We start from the raw sequence: 27,685 nt of genomic DNA, 5'->3' as shown, positions 1-27,685 counted from the left end.
CTAAACGAAACTAAAAACGTATGGATGTAGGCTAAACGAGACTAACAGCGTATGAATGTAGGCTAAACAAGACTAACAGCGGATGGATGTAGGCTAAACGAGACTAACAGCGTAAGGCTGTAGGCTAAATGAGACTAACATCGTATGGATGTAGGCTAGTCGAGACGAACAGCGTGTGGCTGTAGGCTAGTTGAGACTAACAGCGTGTGGATGTAGGCTAAACGAGACTAACATCGTATGGATGTAGGCTAAACGAGACTAACATCGTATGGATATAGGCTAAACGAGACTAACAGCGTATGGATGTAGGCTAAACGAGACTAACATCATATGGATGTAGGCTAAACGAAACTAAAAACGTATGGATGTAGGCTAAACGAGACTAACAGCGTATGAATGTAGGCTAAACGAGACTAACAGCGGATGGATGTAGGCTAAACGAGACTAACAGCGTAAGGCTGTAGGCTAAATGAGACTAACATCGTATGGATGTAGGCTAGTCGAGACGAACAGCGTGTGGCTGTAGGCTAGTTGAGACTAACAGCGTGTGGCTGTAGGCTAAACGAGACTAACATCGTATGGATGTAGGCTAAACGAGACTAACATCATATGGATGTGGGCTAAACGAAACTAACAACGTATGGATGTAGGCTAAACGAGACTAACATCGTATGGATGTAGGCTAAACGAGACTAACAGCGTGTGGATGTAGGCAAAACGAGACTAACAGCGTCGTGATGTAGGCTAAACGAGACTAATAGCGTAGTGATGTAGGCTAAACGAGACTAACAGCGTATGGATGTTGGCTAAACAAGACTAACGGCGTATGGATGTAGGCTAAACGAGACTAACAGCATATGGATGTAGGCTAAACGACACTAACAGCGTATGGATGTAGGCTAAAAGACACTAACAGCGTATGGATGTAGGCTAAACGAGACTAACAGCGTATGGATGTAGGCTAAAAGACACTAACATCGTATGGATGTAGGCTAAACGAGACTAACAGCGTGTGGCAGTAGGCTAAACGAGACTAACAGCGTATGGATGTAGGCTAAACGATACTAACAGCGTATGAATGTAGGCTAAACGAGACTAACAGCGTGTGGCTGTAGGCTAGTCAAGACTAACAGCGTATGGATGTAGGCTAAACGAGACTAACATTGTAAGGATGAAGGCTAAACGAGACTAACATCATATGGATGTAGGCTAAACGAAACTAACAACGTATGGATGTAGGCTAAACGAGACTAACATCGTATGGATGTAGGCTAAACGAGACTAACAGCGTGTGGATGTAGGCAAAACGAGACTAACAGCGTCGTGATGTAGGCTAAACGAGACTAATAGCGTAGTGATGTAGGCTAAACGAGACTAACAGCGTATGGATGTTTGCTAAACAAGACTAACAGCGTATGGATGTAGGCTAAACGAGACTAACATCGTATGGATGTAGGCTAAACGAGACTAACAGCATATGAATGTAGGCTAAACGAGACTAACAGCGTGTGGCTGTAGGCTAGTCGAGACTAACAGCGTGTGGATATAGGCTAAACGAGACTAAGCGTATGGATGTAGGCTAAACGAGACTAACATCATATGGATGTAGGCTAAACAAAACTAAAAACGTATGGATGTAGGCTAAACGAGACTAACAGCGTATGAATGTAGGCTAAACGAGACTAACAGCGTAAGTCTGTAGGCTAAATGAGACTAACATCGTAAGGCTGTAGGCTAAATGAGACTAACATCGTGTGGATGTAGGCTAGTCGAGACAAACAGCGTGTGGCTGTAGGCTAGTTGAGACTAACAGCGTGTGGCTGTAGGCTAAACGAGACTAACATCGTATGGATATAGGCTAAACGAGACTAACAGCGTATGGATGTAGGCTAAACGAGACTAACATCATATGGATGTAGGCTAAACGAAACTAACAACGTATGGATGTAGGCTAAACGAGACTAACATCGTATGGATGTAGGCTAAACGAGACTAACAGCGTGTGGATGTAGGCAAAACGAGACTAACAGCGTCGTGATGTAGGCTAAACGAGACTAATAGCGTAGTGATGTAGGCTAAACGAGACTAACAGCGTATGGATGTTGGCTAAACAAGACTAACAGCGTATGGATGTAGGCTAAACGAGACTAACAGCATATGGATGTAGGCTAAACGACACTAACAGCCTATGGATGTAGGCCAAACGACACTAACAGCGTATGGATGTAGGCTAAAAGACACTAACAGCGTATGGATGTAGGCTAAACGAGACTAAGAGCGTGTAGATGTCGGTTAAACGAGACTAACAGCGTATGGATGTAGGCTAAAAGACACTAACATCGTATGGATGTAGGCTAAACGAGACTAACAGCGTGTGGCAGTAGGCTAAACGAGACTAACAGCGTATGGATGTAGGCTAAACGAGACTAACAGCGTATGAATGTAGGCTAAACGTGATTAACAGCGTGTGGCTGTAGGCTAGTCAAGACTTACAGCGTATGGATGTAGGCTAAACGAGACTAACATTGTATGGATGAAGGCTAAAGAGACTAACAGCGTATGGATGTAGGCTAAACGAGACTAACAGCATATGGATGTAGGCTAAACGACACTAACAGCCTATGGATGTAGGCCAAACGACACTAACAGCGTATGGATGTAGGCTAAAAGACACTAACAGCGTATGGATGTAGGCTAAACGAGACTAACAGCGTGTAGATGTCGGTTAAACGAGACTAACATCATATGGATGTAGGCTAAATGAGACTAACATCGTATGGATGTAGGCTAGTCGAGACGAACAGCGTGTGGCTGTAGGCTAGTTTAGACTAACAGCGTGTGGCTGTAGGCTAAACGAGACTAACATCGTATGGATGTAGGCTAAACGAGACTAACATCATATGGATGTAGGCTAAACGAAACTAACAACGTATGGATGTAGGCTAAACGAGACTAACATCGTATGGATGTAGGCTAAACGAGACTAACAGCGTGTGGATGTAGGCAAAACGAGACTAACAGCGTCGTGATGTAGGCTAAACGAGACTAATAGCGTAGTGATGTAGGCTAAACGAGACTAACAGCGTATGGATGTTGGCTAAACAAGACTAACAGCGTATGGATGTAGGCTAAACGAGACTAACAGCATATGGATGTAGGCTAAACGACACTAACAGCGTATGGATGTAGGCTAAAAGACACTAACAGCGTATGGATGTAGGCTAAACGAGACTAACAGCGTGTAGATGTCGGTTAAACGAGACTAACAGCGTATGGATGTAGGCTAAAAGACACTAACATCGTATGGATGTAGGCTAAACGAGACTAACAGCGTATGAATGTAGGCTAAACGAGACTAACAGCGTGTGGCTGTAGGCTAGTCAAGACTAACAGCGTATGGATGTAGGCTAAACGAGACTAACATTGTAAGGATGAAGGCTAAACGAGACTAACAGCGTGTGGCTGTAGGCTAGTCAAGACTAACATCATATGGATGTAGGCTAAACGAAACTAACAACGTATGGATGTAGGCTAAACGAGACTAACATCGTATGGATGTAGGCTAAACGAGACTAACAGCGTGTGGATGTAGGCAAAACGAGACTAACAGCGTCGTGATGTAGGCTAAACGAGACTAATAGCGTAGTGATGTAGGCTAAACGAGACTAACAGCGTATGGATGTTGGCTAAACAAGACTAACAGCATATGGATGTAGGCTAAACGAGACTAACAGCGTGTGGCAGTAGGCTAAACGAGACTAACAGTGTATGGATGTAGGCTAAACGAGACTAACAGCGTATGAATGTAGGCTAAACGAGACTAACAGCGTGTGGCTGTAGGCTAGTCAAGACTAACAGCGTATGGATGTAGGCTAAACGAGACTAACATTGTAAGGATGAAGGCTAAACGAGACTAACATCATATGGATGTAGGCTAAACGAAACTAACAACGTATGGATGTAGGCTAAACGAGACTAACATCGTATGGATGTAGGCTAAACGAGACTAACAGCGTGTGGATGTAGGCAAAACGAGACTAACAGCGTCGTGATGTAGGCTAAACGAGACTAATAGCGTAGTGATGTAGGCTAAACGAGACTAACAGCGTATGGATGTTGGCTAAACAAGACTAACAGCGTATGGATGTAGGCTAAACGAGACTAACAGCATATGGATGTAGGCTAAACGACACTAACAGCCTATGGATGTAGGCCAAACGACACTAACAGCGTATGGATGTAGGCTAAAAGACACTAACAGCGTATGGATGTAGGCTAAACGAGACGAACAGCGTGTAGATGTCGGTTAAACGAGGCTAACAGCGTATGGATGTAGGCTAAAAGACACTAACATCGTATGGATGTAGGCTAAAGGAGACTAACAGCGTGTGGCAGTAGGCTAAACGAGACTAACAGCGTATGAATGTAGGCTAAACGAGACTAACAGCGTATGAATGTAGGCTAAACGAGACTAACAGCGTGTGGCTGTAGGCTAGTCAAGACTAACAGCGTATGGATGTAGGCTAAACGAGACTAACATTGTATGGATGAAGGCTAAACGAGACTAACATCGTATGGATGTAGGCTAAACAAGACTAACAGCGTGTGGATGTAGGCAAAACGAGACTAACAGCGTCGTGATGTAGGCTAAACGAGACTAATAGCGTAGTGATGTAGGCTAAACAAGACTAACAGCGTATGGATGTAGGCTAAACGAGACTAACAGCGTGTGGCAGTAGGCTAAACGAGACTAACAGCGTATGGATGTAGGCTAAACGAGACTAACAGCGTATGAATGTAGGCTAAACGAGACTAACAGCGTGTGGCTGTAGGCTAGTCAAGACTAACAGCGTATGGATGTAGGCTAAACGAGACTAACATTGTAAGGATGAAGGCTAAACGAGACTAACATCATATGGATGTAGGCTAAACGAAACTAACAACGTATGGATGTAGGCTAAACGAGACTAACATCGTATGGATGTAGGCTAAACGAGACTAACAGCGTGTGGATGTAGGCAAAACGAGACTAACAGCGTCGTGATGTAGGCTAAACGAGACTAATAGCGTAGTGATGTAGGCTAAACGAGACTAACAGCGTATGGATGTTGGCTAAACAAGACTAACAGCGTATGGATGTAGGCTAAACGAGACTAACAGCATATGGATGTAGGCTAAACGACACTAACAGCCTATGGATGTAGGCCAAACGACACTAACAGCGTATGGATGTAGGCTAAAAGACACTAACAGCGTATGGATGTAGGCTAAACGAGACTAACAGCGTGTAGATGTCGGTTAAACGAGGCTAACAGCGTATGGATGTAGGCTAAAAGACACTAACATCGTATGGATGTAGGCTAAACGAGACTAACAGCGTGTGGCAGTAGGCTAAACGAGACTAACAGCGTATGGATGTAGGCTAAACGAGACTAACAGCGTATGAATGTAGGCTAAACGAGACTAACAGCGTGTGGCTGTAGGCTAGTCAAGACTAACAGCGTATGGATGTAGGCTAAACGAGACTAACATTGTATGGATGAAGGCTAAACGAGACTAACAGCGTATGGATGTAGGCTAAACGGGACTAACATCGTATGGATGTAGGCTGAACGAGACTAACAGCGTGTAGCTGTAGGCTAAACGAGACTAACATCGTGTGGATGTAGGCTAAACGAGAGTAAACGCGTAGTGATGTAGGCTAAACGAGACTAACAGCGTATGGATGTTGGCTAAACAAGACTAACAGCGTATGGATGTAGGCTAAATGAGACTAACAGCATATGGATGTAGGCTAAACGACACTAACAGCCTATGGATGTAGGCCAAACGACACTAACAGCGTATGGATGTAGGCTAAACGAGACTAACATCGTATGGATGTAGGCTAAACGAGACTAACAGCGTGTAGCTGTAGGCTAAGAGAGACTAACAACGTATGGATGTAGGCTAAACGAGACTACCAGGGTATAGATGTAGGCTAAAAGAAACTAACAGCGTATGGATCAAGGCTAAACGAGATTAACAGCGGATGGTTGTAGGCTAAACGAGACTAACAGGGTGTGGATGTAGGCTAAAGCAGACTAAAAGCGTATGGATGTATTCTAAACTAGACTAAAAGCATGTGGATGTAGGCTAAACGAGACTAACATCGTATGGATGTAGGCTAAACGAGACTAACAGCGTATGGATGTAGGCTAAACCAGACTAACAAGGTACAGATGTAGGCTAAAAGAGACTAAAAGCGTATGGATGTAGGCTAAACGAGACTAACAGCGTGTGACAGTAGGCTAAACGAGACTAACATCGTATGGATGTAGGCTAAACGAGACTAATAGCGGATGGATGTAGGCTAAACGAGACTAACATCGTGTGGATGTAGGCTAAACGAGAGTAAAAGCGTATGGATGTACGCTAAACTAGACTAAAAGCGTGTGGATCTAGGCTAAACGACACTAATAGCGTTGTGATGTAGGCTAAACGAGACTAAGAGCGTAGTGATGTAGGCTAAACGACACTAACAGCGTATGGATGTTGGCTAAACAAGACTAACAGCGTATGGATGTAGGCTAAACGAGACTAACATCGTATGGATGTAGGCTAAACGAGACTAACAGCGTATGAATGTAGGCTAAACGAGACTAACAGCGTGTGGCTGTAGGCTAGTCGAGACTAACAGCGTGTGGCTGTAGGCTAGACGAGACTAACATCGTATGGATATAGGCTAAACGAGACAAACAGCGTATGGATGTAGGCTAAACGAGACTAACATCATATGGATGTAGGCTAAACGAAACTAAAAACGTATGGATGTAGGCTAAACGAGACTAACAGCGTGTGAATGTAGGCTAAACGAGACTAACAGCGTAAGGCTGTAGTCTAAATGAGACTAACTTCGTAAGGCTGTAGGCTAAATGAGACTAACATCGTATGGATGTAGGCTAGTCGAGACGAACAGCGTGTGGCTGTAGGCTAGTTGAGACTAACAGCGTGTGGCTGTAGGCTAAACGAGACTAACAGCGTATGGATGTAGGCTAAACGAGACTAACATCATATGGATGTAGGCTAAACGAAACTAAAAACGTATGGATGTAGGCTAAACGAGACTAACAGCGTATGAATGTAGGCTAAACGAGACTAACAGCAGATGGATGTAGGCTAAACGAGACTAACAGCGTAAGGCTGTAGGCTAAATGAGACTAACATCGTATGGATGTAGGCTAGTCGAGACGAACAGCGTGTGGCTGTAGGCTAGTTGAGACTAACAGCGTGTGGATGTAGGCTAAACGAGACTAACATCGTATGGATGTAGGCTAAACGAGACTAACATCATATGGATGTAGGCTAAACGAAACTAACAACGTATGGATGTAGGCTAAACGAGACTAACATCGTATGGATGTAGGCTAAACGAGACTAACAGCGTGTGGATGTAGGCAAAACGAGACTAACAGCGTCGTGATGTAGGCTAAACGAGACTAACATCGTATGGATGTAGGCTAAACGAGACTAACAGCGTATGAATGTAGGCTAAACGAGACTAACAGCGTGTGGCTGTAGGCTAGTCAAGACTAACAGCGTATGGATGTAGGCTAAACGGGACTAACATTGTATGGATGAAGGCTAAAGAGACTAACAGCGTATGGATGTAGGCTAAACGGGACTAACATCATATGGATGTAGGCTAAACGAAAGTAACAACGTATGGATGTAGGCTAAACAACACTAACATCGTATGGATGTAGGCTAAACGACACTAACAGCGGATGGATGTAGGCTAAACGAGACTAACATTGTGTGGATGTAGGCTAAACGAGACTAAATGCGTATGGATGTATTCTAAACTAGACTAAAAGCATGTGGATGTAGCCTAAACGAGACTAACATTGTATGGGTGTAGACTAAACGAGACTAACAGCGGATGGATGTACACTAAACGAGACTAACATTGTGTGGATGTAGGCTAAACGAGACTAACAGCGTGTGGATGTAGGCAAAACGAGACTAACAGCGTCGTAATGTAGGCTAAACGAGACTAACAGCATAGTGATGTAGGCTAAACGAGACTAACACCGTATGGATGTTGGCTAAACGAGATTAACAGCGTATGAATCTACGCTAAACCAGACTAACAGCGTGTGGATGAAGGCTAAACGAGACTAACAGTGCATGGATATAGGCTAAACGAGACTAACAGCGTGTGGATGTAGGCTAAACGAGACTAACAGCGTGTGGATGTAGGCTAAACGAGACTAACAGCGTGTGGATGTAGGCTAGACGAGACTAACATCATATGGATGTAGGCTAAACGAGACTAACAGCGTCGTGATGTAGGCTAAACGAGACTAACAGCGTATGGATCTAGGCTAAACGAGACTAACAGCGTGTGGATGTAGGCAAAACGAGACTAACAGCGTCGTGATGTAGGCTAAACGAGACTAACAGCGTATGGATCTAGGCTAAACGAGACTAACAGCGTGTGGATGTAGGCTAAACGAGACTAACATCGTATGGATGTAGGCTAAACGAGACTAACATCGTATGGATGTAGGCTAAACGAGACTAACAGCGGATGGATGTAGGCTAAACGAGACTAACATCGTATGGATGTAGGCTAAACGAGACTAACAGCGGATGGATGTAGGCTAAACGAGACTAACAGTGTATGGATGTAGGCTAAAAGAGACTAACAGCGTATGGATGTAGGCTAAAAGACACTAACAGCGTTTGGATCTACGCTAAACCAGACTAACAGCGTGTGGATGTAGGCTAAACGAGACTAACAGCGCATGGATGTAGGCTAAACGAGACTAACAGTGTGTGGATGTAGGCTAAACGACACTAACAGCGTATGGATGTAGGCTAAACGAGCCTAACAGCCGATGGATGTAGGCTAAACGAGACTAACAGCGTAAGGCTGTAGGCTAAACGAGACTAACATCGTGTGGATGTATACTAAACGAGAGTAAACGCGTATGGATGTAGGCTAAACTAGACTAAAAGCGTGTGGATGTAGGCTAATCGAGACTAACATCGTATGGATGTAGGCTAAACTAGACTAAAAGCGTGTGGATGTAGGCAAAACGAGACTAACAGCGTCGTGATGTAGGCTAAACGAGACTAACAGCGTAGTGATGTAGGCTAAACGAGACTAACAGCGTATGGATGTTGGCTAAACAAGACTAACAGCGTATGGATGTAGGCTAAATGAGACTAACAGCATATGGATGTAGGCTAAACGACACTAACAGCCTATGGATGTAGGCCAAACGACACTAACAGCGTATGGATGTAGGCTAAACGAGACTAACATCGTATGGATGTAGGCTAAAAGACACTAACATCGTATGGATGTAGGCTAAACGAGACTAACAGCGTGTGGCAGTAGGCTAAACGAGACTAACAGCGTATGGATGTAGGCTAAACGAGACTAACAGCGTATGAATGTAGGCTAAACGAGACTAACAGCGTGTGGCTGTAGGCTAGTCAAGACTAACAGCGTATGGATGTAGGCTAAATGGGACTACCATTGTATGAATGAAGGCTAAAGAGACTAACAGCGTATGGATGTAGGCTAAACGGGACTAACATCATATGGATGTAGGCTAAACGAAAGTAACAACGTATGGATGTAGGCTAAACAACACTAACATCGTATGGATGTAGGCTAAACGACACTAACAGCGGATGGATGTAGGCTAAACGAGACTAATATTGTGTGGATGTAGGCTAAACGAGACTAAAAGCGTATGGATGTATTCTAAACTAGACTAAAAGCATGTGGATGTAGCCTAAACGAGACTAACATTGTATAGATGTAGACTAAACGAGACTAACAGCGGATGGATGTACACTAAACGAGACTAACATTGTGTGGATGTAGGCTAAACGAGACTAACAGCGTGTGGATGTAGGCAAAACGAGACTAACAGCGTCGTAATGTAGGCTAAACGAGACTAACAGCATAGTGATGTAGGCTAAACGAGAATAACACCGTATGGATGTTGGCTAAACGAGATTAACACCGTATGAATCTACGCTAAACCAGACTAACAGCGTGTGGATGTAGGCTAAACGAGACTAACAGTGCATGGATATAGGCTAAACGAGACTAACAGCGTGTGGATGTAGGCTAAACGAGACTAACAGCGTGTGGATGTAGGCTAAACGAGACTAACAGCGTGTGGATGTAGGCTAAACGAGACTAACATCATATGGATGTAGGCTAAACGAGACTAACAGCGTCGTGATGTAGGCTAAACGAGACTAACAGCGTATGGATCTAGGCTAAACGAGACTAACAGCGTGTGGATGTAGGCAAAACGAGACTAACAGCGTCGTGATGTAGGCTAAACGAGACTAACAGCGTATGGATCTAGGCTAAACGAGACTAACAGCGTGTGGATGTAGGCTAAACGAGACTAACATCGTATGGATGTAGGCTAAACGAGACTAACATCGTATGGATGTAGGCTAAACGAGACTAACAGCGGATGGATGTAGGCTAAACGAGACTAACAGCGTATGGATGTAGGCTAAACGAGACTAACAGCGGATGGATGTAGGCTAAACGAGACTAACAGTGTATGGATGTAGGCTAAAAGAGACTAACAGCGTATGGATGTAGGCTAAAAGACACTAACAGCGTTTGGATCTACGCTAAACCAGACTAACAGCGTGTGGATGTAGGCTAAACGAGACTAACAGCGCATGGATGTAGGCTAAACGAGACTAACAGTGTGTGGATGTAGGCTAAACGACACTAACAGCGTATGGATGTAGGCTAAACGAGCCTAACAGCAGATGGATGTAGGCTAAACGAGACTAACAGCGTAAGGCTGTAGGCTAAACGAGACTAACATCGTGTGGATGTAGACTAAACGAGAGTAAACGCGTATGGATGTAGGCTAAACTAGACAAAAAGCGTGTGGATGTAGGCTAATCGAGACTAACATCGTATGGACGTAGGCTAAACTAGACTAAAAGCGTGTGGATGTAGGCAAAACGAGACTAACAGCGTCGTGATGTAGGCTAAACGAGACTAACAGCGTAGTGATGTAGGCTAAACGAGACTAACAGCGTATGGATGTTGGCTAAACAAGACTAACAGCGTATGGATGTAGGCTAAATGAGACTAACAGCATATGGATGTAGGCTAAACGACACTAACAGCCTATGGATGTAGGCCAAACGACACTAACAGCGTATGGATGTAGGCTAAACGGGACTAACATCGTATGGATGTAGGCTAAAAGACACTAACATCGTATGGATGTAGGCTAAACGAGACTAACAGCGTGTGGCAGTAGGCTAAACGAGACTAACAGCGTATGGATGTAGGCTAAACGAGACTAACAGCGTATGAATGTAGGCTAAACGAGACTAACAGCGTGTGGCTGTAGGCTAGTCAAGACTAACAGCGTATGGATGTAGGCTAAACGGGACTAACATTGTATGGATGAAGGCTAAAGAGACTAACAGCGTATGGATGTAGGCTAAACGGGACTAACATCATATGGATGTAGGCTAAACGAAAGTAACAATGTATGGATGTAGGCTAAACAACACTAACATCGTATGGATGTAGGCTAAACGACACTAACAGCGGATGGATGTAGGCTAAACGAGACTAACATTGTGTGGATGTAGGCTAAACGAGACTAAAAGCGTATGGATGTATTCTAAACTAGACTAAAAGCATGTGGATGTAGCCTAAACGAGACTAACATTGTATGGATGTAGACTAAACGAGACTAACAGCGGATGGATGTACACTAAACGAGACTAACATTGTGTGGATGTAGGCTAAACGAGACTAACAGCGTGTGGATGTAGGCAAAACGAGACTAACAGCGTCGTAATGTAGGCTAAACGAGACTAACAGCATAGTGATGTAGGCTAAACGAGACTAACACCGTATGGATGTTGGCTAAACGAGATTAACAGCGTATGAATCTACGCTAAACCAGACTAACAGCATGTGGATGTAGGCTAAACGAGACTAACAGTGCATGGATATAGGCTAAACGAGACTAACAGCGTGTGGATGTAGGCTAAACGAGACTAACAGCGTGTGGATGTAGGCTAAACGAGACTAACAGCGTGTGGATGTAGGCTAAACGAGACTAACATCATATGGATGTAGGCTAAACGAGACTAACAGCGTCGTGATGTAGGCTAAACGAGACTAACAGCGTATGGATCTAGGCTAAACGAGACTAACAGCGTGTGGATGTAGGCAAAACGAGACTAACAGCATCGTGATGTAGGCTAAACGAGACTAACAGCGTATGGATCTAGGCTAAACGAGACTAACAGCGTGTGGATGTAGGCTAAACGAGACTAACATCGTATGGATGTAGGCTAAACGAGACTAACATCGTATGGATGTAGGCTAAACGAGACTAACAGCGGATGGATGTAGGCTAAACGAGACTAACAGCGTATGGATGTAGGCTAAACGAGACTAACAGCGGATGGATGTAGGCTAAACGAGACTAACAGTGTATGGATGTAGGCTAAAAGAGACTAACAGCGTATGGATGTAGGCTAAAAGACACTAACAGCGTTTGGATCTACGCTAAACCAGACTAACAGCGTGTGGATGTAGGCTAAACGAGACTAACAGCGCATGGATGTAGGCTAAACGAGACTAACAGTGTGTGGATGTAGGCTAAACGACACTAACAGCGTATGGATGTAGGCTAAACGAGCCTAACAGCCGATGGATGTAGGCTAAACGAGACTAACAGCGTAAGGCTGATGGCTAAACGAGACTAACATCGTGTGGATGTAGACTAAACGAGAGTAAACGCGTATGGATGTAGGCTAAACTAGACTAAAAGCGTGTGGATGTAGGCTAATCGAGACTAACATCGTATGGATGTAGGCTAAACTAGACTAAAAGCGTGTGGATGTAGGCAAAACGAGACTAACAGCGTCGTGATGTAGGCTAAACGAGACTAACAGCGTAGTGATGTAGGCTAAACGAGACTAACAGCGTATGGATGTTGGCTAAACAAGACTAACAGAGTATGGATGTAGGCTAAATGAGACTAACAGCATATGGATGTAGGTTAAACGACACTAACAGCCTATGGATGTAGGCCAAACGACACTAACAGCGTATGGATGTAGGCTAAACGAAACTAACATCGTATGGATGTAGGCTAAAAGACACTAACATCGTATGGATGTAGGCTAAACGAGACTAACAGCGTGTGGCAGTAGGCTAAACGAGACTAACAGCGTATGGATGTAGGCTAAACGAGACTAACAGCGTATGAATGTAGGCTAAACGAGACTAACAGCGTGTGGCTGTAGGCTAGTCAAGACTAACAGCGTATGGATGTAGGCTAAACGGGACTACCATTGTATGGATGAAGGCTAAAGAGACTAACAGCGTATGGATGTAGGCTAAACGGGACTAACATCATATGGATGTAGGCTAAACGAAAGTAACAACGTATGGATGTAGGCTAAACAACACTAACATCGTATGGATGTAGGCTAAACGACACTAACAGCGGATGGATGTAGGCTAAACGAGACTAACATTGTGTGGATGTAGGCTAAACGAGACTAAAAGCGTATGGATGTATTCTAAACTAGACTAAAAGCATGTGGATGTAGCCTAAACGAGACTAACATTGTATGGATGTAGACTAAACGAGACTAACAGCGGATGGATGTACACTAAACGAGACTAACATTGTGTGGATGTAGGCTAAACGAGACTAACAGCGTGTGGATGTAGGCAAAACGAGACTAACAGCGTCGTAATGTAGGCTAAACGAGACTAACAGCATAGTGATGTAGGCTAAACGAGACTAACACCGTATGGATGTTGGCTAAACGAGATTAACAGCGTATGAATCTACGCTAAACCAGACTAACAGCGTGTGGATGTAGGCTAAACGAGACTAACAGCGGATGGATGTAGGCTAAACGAGACTAACATCGTATGGATGTAGGCTAAACGAGACTAACAGCGGATGGATGTACACTAAACGAGACTACCAGGGTATAGATGTAGGCTAAAAGAGACTAACAGCGTATGGATGTAGGCTAAAAGAGACTAACAGCGTTTGGATCTACGCTAAACCAGACTAACAGCGTGTGGATGTAGGCTAAACCAGACTAACAGCGCATGGATGTAGGTTAAACGAGACTAACAGCGTGTGGATGTAGGCTAAACGACACTAACAGCATATGGATGTAGGCTAAACGACACTAACAGCCTATGGATGTTGGCCAAACAAGACTAACATCGTATGGATGTAGGCTAAAAGACACTAACAGCGCATGGATGTAAGCTAAACGAGACTAACAGCATGTAAATGTCGGCTAAACGAGACTAACAGCGTAGCGATGTAGGCTAAACGGGACTAACAGCATATGGATGTAGGCTGAACGATACTAACATCGTTTGGATGTAGGCTGAACGAGTGTGATGGCCACACATATAAAGGCGGTAAAAGCACCACATTGTTAGTTTTCTTTATATTTAAATGCTTTGGTTTCCTATTGTTAGCATGCACATTAAGGACCCACTGTATTTTCAATTGTTTGCGTTTTGGTTAATCTTGTTTCTTTTTACTGGTGCTGAAGGGATTAGCTTGGGCATTGGGGGGCAGGAGTGTGCACAGGTGGGAAGCCAGTGAACAGGAAGTGCCACGGGCCTTTGGGAAGACCTCATCTTCAGAGGGGGAGATTAAAAGTTTAGTTTAGTTTCTTCAAATGTTTATTCATTTTCTTCCCCACTTTTGAGTGGTTTGGGTTTACCTTTTGTTAGTAGTTTTGTTAAGAGTAATTAAGCTAACAGTTAGGTTCTGTTTCTTTGTCTAGTTTGTTAGTATGTTTAATGTGTTACCCCATATGTTTTGTAACTGGTCTGATCAGCCAGTATTTAAGTTCTCCTTTGTTTGTTGTTTGTCAGGTCAGTATGTTTTTGTGTTATGTTGATTATGTTCCCTAATCTGTTAGTTTAGTTATTTTCAGACTTTGATTTAGGTTTTGCTTAGTTGACCTCTTTTAAAGGCCAAATTCATTTATATTGTTTGGGCAAATAAAACCCTTTTCTTTTGAAGCCACCTGTGTTCCTCTTCCTTCGTCAGTCTGGTCCCTCACATTTGGTGGCAGCGGTGGGATCAGCTAGTTCAGGAACACAGGTGGGGTTTTTTTTGTTTTTCGCAAACCTTTTTCTTCACCCCTCTTGGATTTTTTCGCTTTCTCCTGAGCCATGTACTGTGGAGGCAGAAAAACCAAACCTGAGACCAAGATGGCAGATGACCAAACGGCTTGTGAGGAGGAAATGGAGGCTCAAGCTTCTGAAATGGCAGCAGACAATGATGGTGACGAAGTCAGAGAACCAACACTGACGGATTTAGCTGGAATCTTACAGACATTCATGGGACAACAGGAAGCTCGGGAGGTAAAACTGAAACATGAATTTACACGCCAAGACCAGCGATTTAAAGCTTTACAACATCAGTTTCAGCTTTTGCAAATGGAGGTTCAGGCTCGCACATCTCCTACTCCTGTGCCTGCTTCAGCTGATACAAACCTTCCTGAAGAAAATGGTGAGAATAATCAACAGGCCCAGGCCTCATCCTCACCAGACAACTTCAGAACCAATACTCCCTCAGGTCAGTCACCAATCTTTCATGAACCAAAACTGCAGAAGTTAACCAGTGAAGATGATATTGAGCATTTCCTGGTTACATTTAAGAGAATTGCAGCTGCCTGTAGATGGCCAAAAGCAGACTGGGTGTTCCGCCTCATTCCTCTACTTACTGGTAAGGCAAGAAGTGCCTATGTTAATATGGATGTTGATGAGTCACTGGATTACAATGAGGTGAAGGATGCCATATTAAAGAAATATGACATTAACCCAGAGACTTACAGACAAAGGTTCCGGTCCCTGTATGTTCAGCCTGATGAAAGCCCTGAAGAACTCTATGTGAGGCTGAAGGAGTTGTATGGGAAATGGATACAGCCCGGAGGTAGAACGGTGCAAGGAATTTGTGAAATGATAATCATGGAACAGTTCTTAAGAATGTTGTCCCCTGAGCTTCAGGTGTGGATTAAAGAACACAACCCTACATCTGCTGCTGATGCTGCTTCTCTTGCTGATGTGTTTGTGACTGCCAGGCGGAAGGGCCAGCCATGGACTAATGCTGCCACAAAAGAAAAGGACACCTGCAGGCCCCTGCCCCTTCAATACAACCAGAGAGCAGCAAGTGTGAGTAAACCTCCAATCCAGGATGATCAGCAAGGAAATGCAGTTAAACCGGCTAAAAGAGCTCCAGTTTGTTACCGTTATGGGAAGGAAGGTCATACTAAGCCGGTGTGCCCACAAAACTCATTCAAATTGACCCAAATGTGCTTTGTCCCCCGACAGCATGATGTCCTGAAGCCAGAAAATGGACTGTCAATGAAAATGACCATGGTGAAAATCAATGGAAGGAAAATAAAAGCCTTAATAGATACTGGTAGTACTCAGACTCTGGTGCACAGATGTTACGTACCTAATCACACAATATGTGCTCTTGAAACCATCCCAATTTGTTGTGTCCATGGTGATGAAAAACCTTACCCTACTGCTGACATCATTATTGAGGCGCAAGGGCAACCATATCTGTTGAATGTTGGAGTTGCAGAAAACTTGCCATTCCCAGTAGTTTTAGGTGAAGATCTGCCAGTACTTTGTGCAGGTTTCAACAGGTCATAAACTTGTAATATTGTAACTAGGGCTCAGGCTAAGCAGAATGAGCACCTTCCAACACTCAGTGCCTTGCCTTTCTTTGATGTTGACCTAGAAATGAGTCCCGGGAAATCTAGGAAAACACGCGTCAGAAAAGGCATGAAAAAATTTAAGCATACAGATGTAAAAGCACAAGTTGAGTCTGCGCCAGAAGTTCCTTTGGGATTTAAAATCCCTACCAACCTAACTGAGATGCAACAAAATGACCCATCACTGTCAGCCATTTTGTTGAGAGCTAGAGAGAGAGAATCGGAGGCTGACCCTGGAAATCATAAAGAGGCATACTTTATACAGAATGGTATCCTTTACCATCAGCATGGTCTGGCTAAGCAACTAGTGGTCCCTCGAGCAGTCAGAAATGTGGTTCTCACATTGGGCCATTCGGTTCCCTGGGCTGGCCACCTAGGGAAATGGAAGACCACAACGTTTAGCTGTAGGCCAAGCGAGACTACCGGAGTGTGGATGTAGGCCAAGCGAGACTACCGGCGTGTGGATGTAGGCCAAGCGAGACTACCGGCGTGTGGATGTAGGCCAAGCGAGACTACCGGCGTGTGGATGTAGGCCAAGCGAGACTACCGGCGTGTGGATGTAGGCCAAGCGAGACTACCGGCGTGATGAGCGTAAATGATGAGAACCTCCAGAGCTGCAGCCCACAAGCAGCGATGTTCAGACAGGGGAACCAGTGCTTAGTGGACTTTTTTTTTCTGTCATCTCCAACCAGTCTGTCAGTCTCCTCTGACATAAACCAGACCTTCTGCTCCACTGCTGCTGACTGGACTGGAGATGGTTGCTGGTGAAAATCACAGTCAACACTGAGACCAGCCGCTGGAATCTCCTGGTGCCCAGTTAGAACTTCTGCAAGTCGTCTTGACCCCGCCTACATGACGGGAGTTACCAGTTGCTAGATGTTAACAGGAAGTTTAGGAGCTGGAGATGAAGTGGTCTCCTGCTCTCCAGTAGATCCAAGCTGATGACATGAGCTGCTGGCTGCACGTCTTGCTCTGCATTCAGTGGCAGATTGTGTGATACACTGCTGCCTCCTGCTGGCGACTTGGCTGTTACTGCAGTTCCAGGTTCTGTTCAGCTCAGCAGCCCTTGGACGGGTTTAGATTGGAGCCCATAAAGAGGTAGACTATACAGGGGGTCCGGTTCTGAGACCCTAAAGAGGTAGATTCTGCCGGGGGTCCGGTTCTGAGACCCTAAAGAGGCAGATTCTGCCGGGGGTCCGGTTCTGAGACCCTAAAGAGGCAGATTCTGCCGGGGGTCCGGTTCTGAGACCCTAAAGAGGCAGATTCTGCCGGGGGTCCGGTTCTGAGACCCTAAAGAGGCAGATTCTGCCGGGGGTCTGGTTCTGATTTGGTTCCGGTCTGCACGGTGGAAGACTACAACAGGTCAGGGTGGGAATCGGACCACAGACGTCTCCGTTTGCTGGTCTTACTGGAACTGGGCGGTCGGGTCTTTGTAATGAGGCTCATGGATCTAAAGTTCGACAGAGAAACCTGGGGTGTAAACAGAAATGGCACTTTACCGAGAAATAAACTTTTAATAAACCACAACCATGGAAAGGACAGAGAACTACACAAAGTACGCTGCCAGGGCAGCCATTTTGTCTTTCGGTTTTTTAGGATTCCCACGACGTCCCCTGCCTCTGCCCTTCCCTCCTCGCCTCGCGGCCCCCCCTCGGTGCATGGCGTGTCTCATGGTGGCGTGTTTGAGCTCCACTAAGTCCTGGAAGACCTGATCACAGAAGACGCAGCCGGTGTGCTGCGTCTCGCCGGCAGGCAGAGGCGTCCGAGTCTTGTTGAAGTCGACCAAAACCAGAGACGCCTCGCAGATGTTGCAGCTCTCTGGAGCAACCTGAAAAGAGAGAAAAGCTTCTGCCTTCTGCTGGTGTATCGGGACAGAAATGAAATCTTTTGTCACTGAAGCAGATTTTCTCACCTGCACTTTGTGTGCATGTTCAAAAAAATGAACCACGACGTTGCACTTGTTACAGGCCATCCTCCATTTGGGTCCTGATGTTGGATCCAGCACCAGGACGCCACTGTCACACTCCACACACTGGCCGATGCCCAGCGAGTTGAGGGAATGCTGGCAGGATGGGTGGGTGCACTCGTTGCAGCCCATGCCTGCAGCAGAAGACGGACAAAGTCAATTCCTGCATCTCCATCAGAAGTCATGCAGGCTCATCTGAGACGTTTCACGTTCCACAACATGATCAGTCTGAGGAAAGGAAACCCTCAATAGTTAAATAACTAATGTGTGTACTACTGGAACAGCATAATGAAGCGACAGGATGAGCAACCTTTCTTCATGTCTCTGAACGGGGGGTTGCTGAAGCAGTATGGACAGAGGGGGTAGCTTTTGCCCCGGGCGCCAGAGGTCCAGAGGACAAGCTCAAAGTCATCCAGGGGACAGCGGAGCTCCTTGTACAACTTGATGGCGCCGTTCTGGGGAAGACTGTAGGTCTCATCGCAGTGGGAACAGTGAAGTCTGCTGGGCTTGGCCTGCAAACACATCCAGGTCAGAGTTCAGGACAAACAGCTGAATCCTCGTCTCAACAAGCCGAACTGCAGCTGCAGAACACTGACAGCCATTATTACATCAGACCCATCTCCATTAGAACTGCTGTTTCCTGCAGTCTCGTCAATCACAGCTTTTATCCACATGAAAAATTTACCAGTTCGCCGAGCCGTTCCCAGTTAAAGCGGCCGGGTCCCCGAGCCGTTCCCAGTTAAAGCGGCCGGGTCCCCGAGCCGTTCCCAGTTAAAGCGGCCGGGTCCCCGAGCCGTTCCCAGTTAAAGCGGCCGGGTCACCGAGCCGTTCCCAGTTAAAGCGGCCGGGTCCCCGAGCCGTTCCCAGTTAAAGCGGCCGGGTCCCCGAGCCGAGCCGTTCCCAGTTAAAGCGGCCGGGTCCCCGAGCCGAGCCGTTCCCAGTTAAAGCGGCCGGGTCCCCGAGCCGAGCCGTTCCCAGTTAAAGCGGCCGGGTCCCCGAGCCGAGCCGTTCCCAGTTAAAGCGGCCGGGTCCCCGAGCCGTTCCCAGTTAAAGCGGCCGGGTCCCCGAGCCGTTCCCAGTTAAAGCGGCCGGGTCACCGAGCCGTTCCCAGTTAAAGCGGCCGGGTCCCCGAGCCGTTCCCAGTTAAAGCGGCCGGGTCCCCGAGCCGTTCCCAGTTAAAGCGGCCGGGTCACCGAGCCGTTCCCAGTCGCCTCCCTTTCCAACTCCACAATCCCCAGATCCAATTTGTCCCAGACTGGTAAAGCTCAGTCCACCTGAAAGACTGGAATGCTCCTTTATGCCCAGTCACGTCACCGAGCCGTCTCCAGAACCGGACCCAGTCTGTACGGCCTGATCCGATCTCTAAAACCGAACCTTGTCTCCAGTACAGGACCCAGTGTGTAGAACCAGACCCGATCTGCGGGGCCTGACCCTGTCTCCATAACTGAACCCTGTCTCCAGAACCAGACCCGGTGTCCAGAACCAGACCCGGTGTCCAGAACCAGACCCGGTCTGCGGGGCCTTGTGGCTACATGAACACTGACTCACACACAGACCTCATGACTAATTCATGAAGGTTAGAGCGTTGCTGTCCTCTAATGGAGGTGATAATGGAGTCCTGTCAGACTCTGAAGGTCTCACAGTCATCGAAGCACCGGATCGGACTTTGACCGTGGACTGTACTGTACACCCGACAGGAAAACGGGAAAATGACTCGTTTATTAGACAGAGTTTGACGTAGGAGACCAGAAGCGGCCCTTGACTCCTTTATTTTATCTCTCACAAGAATGGAACTGGACTGTTGCTGGATTATTTCTGTGTTGGTTTAACTGGAAATCCATTTGTGGACTGAGACCAGTGGAGACCAGTATGTGGGTACAGCCCACATACTGGTCTCAGATCTTCTCTGCCAAACGCCTCGTCTGTGGACTCTGGTTTGGTTCCATGTACTGGACTGGATCCAGTTTGGTTCCATCTACTGGACTGGATCTGGTTTGGTTCCATCTACTGGACTGGATCTGGTTTGGTTCCGTCTACTGGACTGGCTCCGGTTTGGTTGCATCGACTGGACTGGATGTGGTTTGGTTCCATCGACTGGACTGGATCTGGTTTGGTTCCGTCTACTGGACTGGATCCGGTTTGGTTCCATCTACTGGACTGGATCCGGTTTGGTTCCATTGACTGGACTGGATCCGATTTGGTTCCATCTACTCGACAGAATCTGGTTTGGTTCCAGGTTTGGTTCCATTTACTGGACAGGATGTGGTTTGGTTCCATCTACTGGACTGGATCCGGTTTGGTTCCATCTACTGGACTGGATCCGGTTTGGTTCCATTTTCTGGACAGAATCTGGTTTGGTTCCGTCTACTGGACAGGATGTGGTTTGGTTCCGTCTACTGGACAGGATGTGGTTTGGTTCCGTCTACTGGACAGGATGTGGTTTGGTTCCGTCTACTGGACTGGATCTGGTTTGGTTCCGTCTACTGGACTGGATCTGGTTTGATGTGGAAGACCAATGCCCCACCACAGCCTGCTGGTGTCTCCACCCTGATGGCGCCCACCCCACCCTGTTCCCACCCCACCTCTTCATGTTTACATACAGTTTGTACTGGAACTGTGGTACTGGTACAACAGGCCGTAATCCTGGTAACTGGTGAAATTTTCTAACTCCAGAAAAGGTTCGGAGTCATCTGTGAAGTCCAGATAATCTCGCCAGTGTTCCTCTGTGTCTAACAGGTCAGCTGGTTGTGTAACGTCTTGATCAGGATCATCGCTAACAACTTTAACCTGACCAGGTTCTGGTCAGACAACGGAGCCTTTCGATCGGATCGGGCTGCATGTTCACACGGTCGTGAGAACAAGCAGGTAACACTCAGGTCTGAAACGCTGCCGGTCCCAACGCTGCCGGTCCCAGTTAAAACGCTGCCGGTCCCAGTTAAAACGCTGCCGGTCCCAACGCTGCCGGTCCCAGTAAAACGCTGCCGGTCCCAGTTAAAACGCTGCCGGTCCCAACGCTGCCGGTCCCAGTTAAACGCTGCCGGTCCCAGTTAAACGCTGCCGGTCCCAGTTAAACGCTGCCGGTCCCAGTTAAACGCTGCCGGTCCCAGTTAAAACGCTGCCGGTCCCAGTTAAACGCTGCCGGTCCCAGTAAAACGCTGCCGGTCCCAGTTAAAACGCTGCCGGTCCCAACGCTGCCGGTCCCAGTTAAAACGCTGCCGGTCCCAGTTAAAACGCTGCCGGTCCCAGTTAAAACGCTGCCGGTCCAAACGCTGCCGGTCCAAACGCTGCCGGTCCAAACGCTGCCGGTCCCAGTTAAAACGCTGCCGGTCCCAGTTAAAACGCTGCCGGTCCCAGTTAAACGCTGCCGGTCCCAACGCTGCCGGTCCCAGTTAAACGCTGCCGGTCCAAACGCTGCCGGTCCAAACGCTGCCGGTCCAAACGCTGCCGGTCCCAGTTAAAACGCTGCCGGTCCCAGTTAAAACGCTGCCGGTCCCAGTTAAACGCTGCCGGTCCCAACGCTGCCGGTCCCAGTTAAACGCTGCCGGTCCCAGTTAAACGCTGCCGGTCCAAACGCTGCCGGTCCCAGTTAAAACGCTGCCGGTCCCAGTTAAAACGCTGCCGGTCCCAGTTAAAACGCTGCCGGTCCCAGTTAAAACGCTGCAGGTCCAAACGCTGCCGGTCCCAATGCTGCCGGTCCCAACGCTGCCGGTCCCAGTTAAACTCTGCCGGTCCAAACGCTGCCGGTCCAAACGCTGCCGGTCCCAGTAAAACGCTGCCGGTCCCAGTTAAAACGCTGCCGGTCCCAGTTAAAACGCTGCCGGTCCCAGTTAAAACGCTGCCGGTCCCAGTTAAACGCTGCCGGTCCCAGTTAAACGCTGCCGGTCCCAACGCTGCCGGTCCCAGTTAAACGCTGCCGGTCCCAGTTAAACGCTGCCGGTCCAAACGCTGCCGGTCCCAGTTAAAACGCTGCCGGTCCCAGTTAAAACGCTGCCGGTCCCAACGCTGCCGGTCCCAACGCTGCCGGTCCCAACGCTGCCGGTCCCAATGCTGCCGGTCCCAACGCTGCCGGTCCCAGTTAAACTCTGCCGGTCCAAACGCTGCCGGTCCAAACGCTGCCGGTCCAAACGCTGCCGGTCCCAGTAAAACGCTGCCGGTCCCAGTTAAAACGCTGCCGGTCCCAGTTAAAACGCTGCCGGTCCCAGTTAAACGCTGCCGGTCCCAGTTAAAACGCTGCAAACGGTGTAGCCTGAGTGGACTGGTTTCTGTGGGTTTTATGTAAAACCTTTCTCTCTTTGCTTTGAACTACTTGTGTATTTTTAGATTAGATGACATTTCTATGTAAACACTCAGGTTGTCTCAGGCCTTGCAGGACTTCAAACCTTCCTTCTGGTGCTCTGACGCTTCTCCTTCCTCCTCTGTTCCAGTTTAACTGGAGTTTAGGTACTAGTCTAGTGGAGCAGCCCCTGGTCAGCTGTAGCAGTGGAGTTAGGATCTGCAGGTGGAGTTGGGGTCTGGAGGTGGAGTTGGGGTCTGCAGGTGGAGTTGGGGTCTGGAGGTGGAGTTGGGGTCTGCAGGTGGAGTTGGGGTCTGGAGGTGGAGTTAAGACGCAGCTTCACCGCGTTCTTCACTACTTCGCGGAAACGGCGACTTGGCTTGTTTTTCTTCTTCTCTGGTGTCGGGCCGGGTGGTCTACAGAGGCGTGTGCAGAGGGACACCGCTAACGTGTTCCGACTCAGCTCGCGCCTCCAGACAGGGAATTTTTCCAGTGATTGTCGGTGCGACTCCTGACCTGGATGTACTTCATGAAGCGGTGGCATTTCCCGCAGCGGGACAGAGGCTTTCCCGTGGCGGCGATGGGCGAGAAGGAGACCTCCATCAGCTCGTCCATACCTGGAACACAAAACACACGCATTCCAAACCAGAACGGTGTAGGCGTGCGTGTAGGCGTGCGTGTAGGCGTGCGTGCAGGTGAAGGTTACTGGGCTGAATGGGAGATGTCAGGCTGACGCTGGGCTTACTGGTGATGGAATCCACAAAGTAGTGGAACTTCCTCTTGAAGATGTCCAGAGCGTGCTGCAGGACCTGCTGGAAGTTGGCCTTCCCCAGAGCGATCAGGTTGAGCTGCTTCTCCACCGCGCTGCGGATGGTGGGCAGCACCAGCTCAGCATCTGGAACACACACACACACACACACACACACACACACACAGAAACCGTAGGTCTGTAAATCCAACTGGCGAGGAGTCCATTAACTCCCCGAGCAGCAGAACTAAGACGGAGTTACCGATCTTGTAGTAGCCGTGTACCAGGACGATGCCCAGGTTGGTTGGCTTCAGCTTGCGGCCGGTCTCCACGGTGACGTAGTTTCTCTGGCAGATGTTGTTGATGTGGACCGGGATGCTGGCATCGGTACCTGGAGGACGGACACACACTGAGGACCGCCATGTGGCACCGCTGGTACCACAGAGCTGTGGTTAACCCTCCTCTTCCTCTCCTCCTCCTGCTCCTCCTCCTCACCACCACCCGCATGCAACCCTCCTCGCCACCCACCGGCGACTCCCACATGTCCTACCGGAATGTAAGTGATGAACGTCAGCACGCTAGGAACGTACGTGACGAACGTCGGAGCGCTTCAGGAACGTACGTGACGAACGTCGGAGCGCTTCAGGAACGTACGTGACGAACGTCGGCGCGCTTCAGGAACGTACGTGACGAACGTCGGCGCGCTTCAGGAACGTACGTGACGAACGTCGGCGCGCTTCAGGAACGTACGTGACGAACGTCGGCGCGCTTCAGGAACGTACGTGACGAACGTCGGCGCGCTTCAGGAACGTACGTGACGAACGTCGGCGCGCTTCAGGAACGTACGTGACGAACGTCGGCGCGCTTCAGGAACGTACGTGACGAACGTCGGCGCGCTTCAGGAACGTACGTGACGAACGTCGGCGCGCTTCAGGAACGTACGTGACGAACGTCAGTGTAGCATGAAAAATAAGTTAGGACGGGAGTTTTTGGCTGAAAGGCGGCGCTGCTGGAAGGACACGAAACTCAGAAGGTAGATCTATTTCTGCTTTCCGGACCTTCTCATGCCACGCCAGCCGTCAACCTCAGGGCTTTCTGTCTCACACCGGTGGGTCAGACTGAACTGGTGCGTTTGAACCATTTGAGACTGGTACTGGCTCAGGGAGCGTTCTCCCTTCAGAACATTGCAGTTGGTACGCGGTAACAGAGGTATGTTGGTACCGATGCCGTGCTAACTACGTATGGATGTAGGCTAAACGAGACTAACATTGTATGGATGAAGGCTAAAGAGACTAACAGCGTATGGATGTAGGCTAAACGAAAGCAACAACGTATGGATGTAGGCTAAACGACACTAACAGCGTGTGGATGTTGGCTAACCAAGACTAACAGCGTATGGATCTAGGCTAAAAGAGACTAACCGGATATAGATGTAGGCTAAACGAGACTAACAGCGTATGAATCTACGCTAAACCAGACTAACAGCGTGTGGATGTAGGCTAAACGACACTAACAGCATATGGATGTAGGCTAAACGACACTAACAGCCTATGGATGTAAGCCAAACGACACTAACAGCCTATGGATGTAGGCCAAAAGAGACTAACAGCGTATGGATGTAGGCTAAAAGACACTAACAGCGTGTGGATGTAGGCTAAACAACACTAACAGCGTGTAGATGTCGGCTAAACAACACTAACAGCATATGGATGTAGGCTAAACGAGACTAACAGCGTATGGATGTAGGCTAAACGAGACTAACATCGTGTGGATGTAGGCTAAACGAGACTAACAGCGTGTGGATGTAGGCTAAACGAGACTAACAGCGTGTGGATGTAGGCTAAACGAGACTAACAGCGTGTGGATGTAGGCTAAACGAGACTAACAGCGTGTGGATGTAGGCTAAACGATACTAACATCGTGTGGATGTAGGCTAAACGAGACTAACAGTGTATGAATCTAGGCTAAACGAGACTAACAGCGTGTGGATGTAGGCTAAACGAGACTACCAGGGTATAGATGTAGGCTAAACGAGACTAACAGCGTATGGATGTAGGCTAAAAGAGACTAACAGCGTTTGGATCTACGCTAAACCAGACTAACAGCGCGTGGATGTAGGCTAAACGAGACTAACAGCGTGTGGATGTAGGCTAAACGACACTAACAGCGTATGGATGTAGGCTAAACGAGACTAACAGCGTATGGATGTTGGCTAACCAAGACTAACAGCGTATGGATCTAGGCTAAAACAGACTAACCGGATATAGATGTAGGCTAAACGAGACTAACAGCGTATGGATGTAGGCTAAACGAGACTAACATCGTATGGATGTAGGCTAAACGAGACTAACATCGTATGGATGTAGGCTAAACGAGACTAACAGCGGATGGATGTAGGCTAAACGAGACTAACATCGTATGGATGTAGGCTAAACGAGACTAACAGCGGATGGATGTACACTAAACGAGACTACCAGGGTATAGATGTAGGCTAAAAGAGACTAACAGCGTATGGATGTAGGCTAAAAGAGACTAACAGCGTTTGGATCTACGCTAAACCAGACTAACAGCGTGTGGATGTAGGCTAAACCAGACTAACAGCGCATGGATGTAGGCTAAACGAGACTAACAGCGTGTGGATGTAGGCTAAACGACACTAACAGCATATGGATGTAGGCTAAACGACACTAACAGCCTATGGATGTTGGCCAAACAAGACTAACATCGTATGGATGTAGGCTAAAAGACACTAACAGCGCATGGATGTAAGCTAAACGAGACTAACAGCATGTAAATGTCGGCTAAACGAGACTAACAGCGTAGCGATGTAGGCTAAACGGGACTAACAGCATATGGATGTAGGCTGAACGATACTAACATCGTTTGGATGTAGGCTGAACGAGTGTGATGGCCACACATATAAAGGCGGTAAAAGCACCACATTGTTAGTTTTCTTTATATTTAAATGCTTTGGTTTCCTATTGTTAGCATGCACATTAAGGACCCACTGTATTTTCAATTGTTTGCGTTTTGGTTAATCTTGTTTCTTTTTACTGGTGCTGAAGGGATTAGCTTGGGCATTGGGGGGCAGGAGTGTGCACAGGTGGGAAGCCAGTGAACAGGAAGTGCCACGGGCCTTTGGGAAGACCTCATCTTCAGAGGGGGAGATTAAAAGTTTAGTTTAGTTTCTTCAAATGTTTATTCATTTTCTTCCCCACTTTTGAGTGGTTTGGGTTTACCTTTTGTTAGTAGTTTTGTTAAGAGTAATTAAGCTAACAGTTAGGTTCTGTTTCTTTGTCTAGTTTGTTAGTATGTTTAATGTGTTACCCCATATGTTTTGTAACTGGTCTGATCAGCCAGTATTTAAGTTCTCCTTTGTTTGTTGTTTGTCAGGTCAGTATGTTTTTGTGTTATGTTGATTATGTTCCCTAATCTGTTAGTTTAGTTATTTTCAGACTTTGATTTAGGTTTTGCTTAGTTGACCTCTTTTAAAGGCCAAATTCATTTATATTGTTTGGGCAAATAAAACCCTTTTCTTTTGAAGCCACCTGTGTTCCTCTTCCTTCGTCAGTCTGGTCCCTCACATTTGGTGGCAGTGGTGGGATCAGCTAGTTCAGGAACACAGGTGGGTTTTTTTTTGTTTTTCGCAAACCTTTTTCTTCACCCCTCTTGGATTTTTTCGCTTTCTCCTGAGCCATGTACTGTGGAGGCAGAAAAACCAAACCTGAGACCAAGATGGCAGATGACCAAACGGCTTGTGAGGAGGAAATGGAGGCTCAAGCTTCTGAAATGGCAGCAGACAATGATGGTGACGAAGTCAGAGAACCAACACTGACGGATTTAGCTGGAATCTTACAGACATTCATGGGACAACAGGAAGCTCGGGAGGTAAAACTGAAACATG

At 47.2% G+C, this 27,685-nt stretch overlaps 1 protein-coding gene across 1 annotated transcript; it reads right to left on the bottom strand.

The window, feature by feature from the left end:
- Nucleotides 1–18,340: 18,340 nt before the first annotated feature.
- Nucleotides 18,341–27,479, bottom strand: LOC306764578 (DNA topoisomerase 3-beta-1-like; the record flags this gene model as incomplete). The annotated part of the gene is made up of 7 exons (XM_079251752.1): nucleotides 18,341–18,622; nucleotides 18,707–18,894; nucleotides 19,071–19,272; nucleotides 23,550–23,650; nucleotides 23,779–23,928; nucleotides 24,044–24,172; nucleotides 27,434–27,479. 7 exons carry the CDS (start codon nucleotides 27,477–27,479, stop codon nucleotides 18,341–18,343), a joined length of 1,098 nt encoding a protein of 365 aa, XP_079107878.1.
- Nucleotides 27,480–27,685: the final 206 nt, after the last annotated feature.

Source organism: Telmatherina bonti (assembly GCF_933228915.1).
Source record: "Telmatherina bonti genome assembly, chromosome: 13".
NCBI classification, from domain to species: domain Eukaryota; kingdom Metazoa; phylum Chordata; class Actinopteri; order Atheriniformes; family Telmatherinidae; genus Telmatherina; species Telmatherina bonti.
Note: the sequence above shows the minus strand (reverse complement) of the source record. Positions and strands in the feature narration are given on the sequence as shown.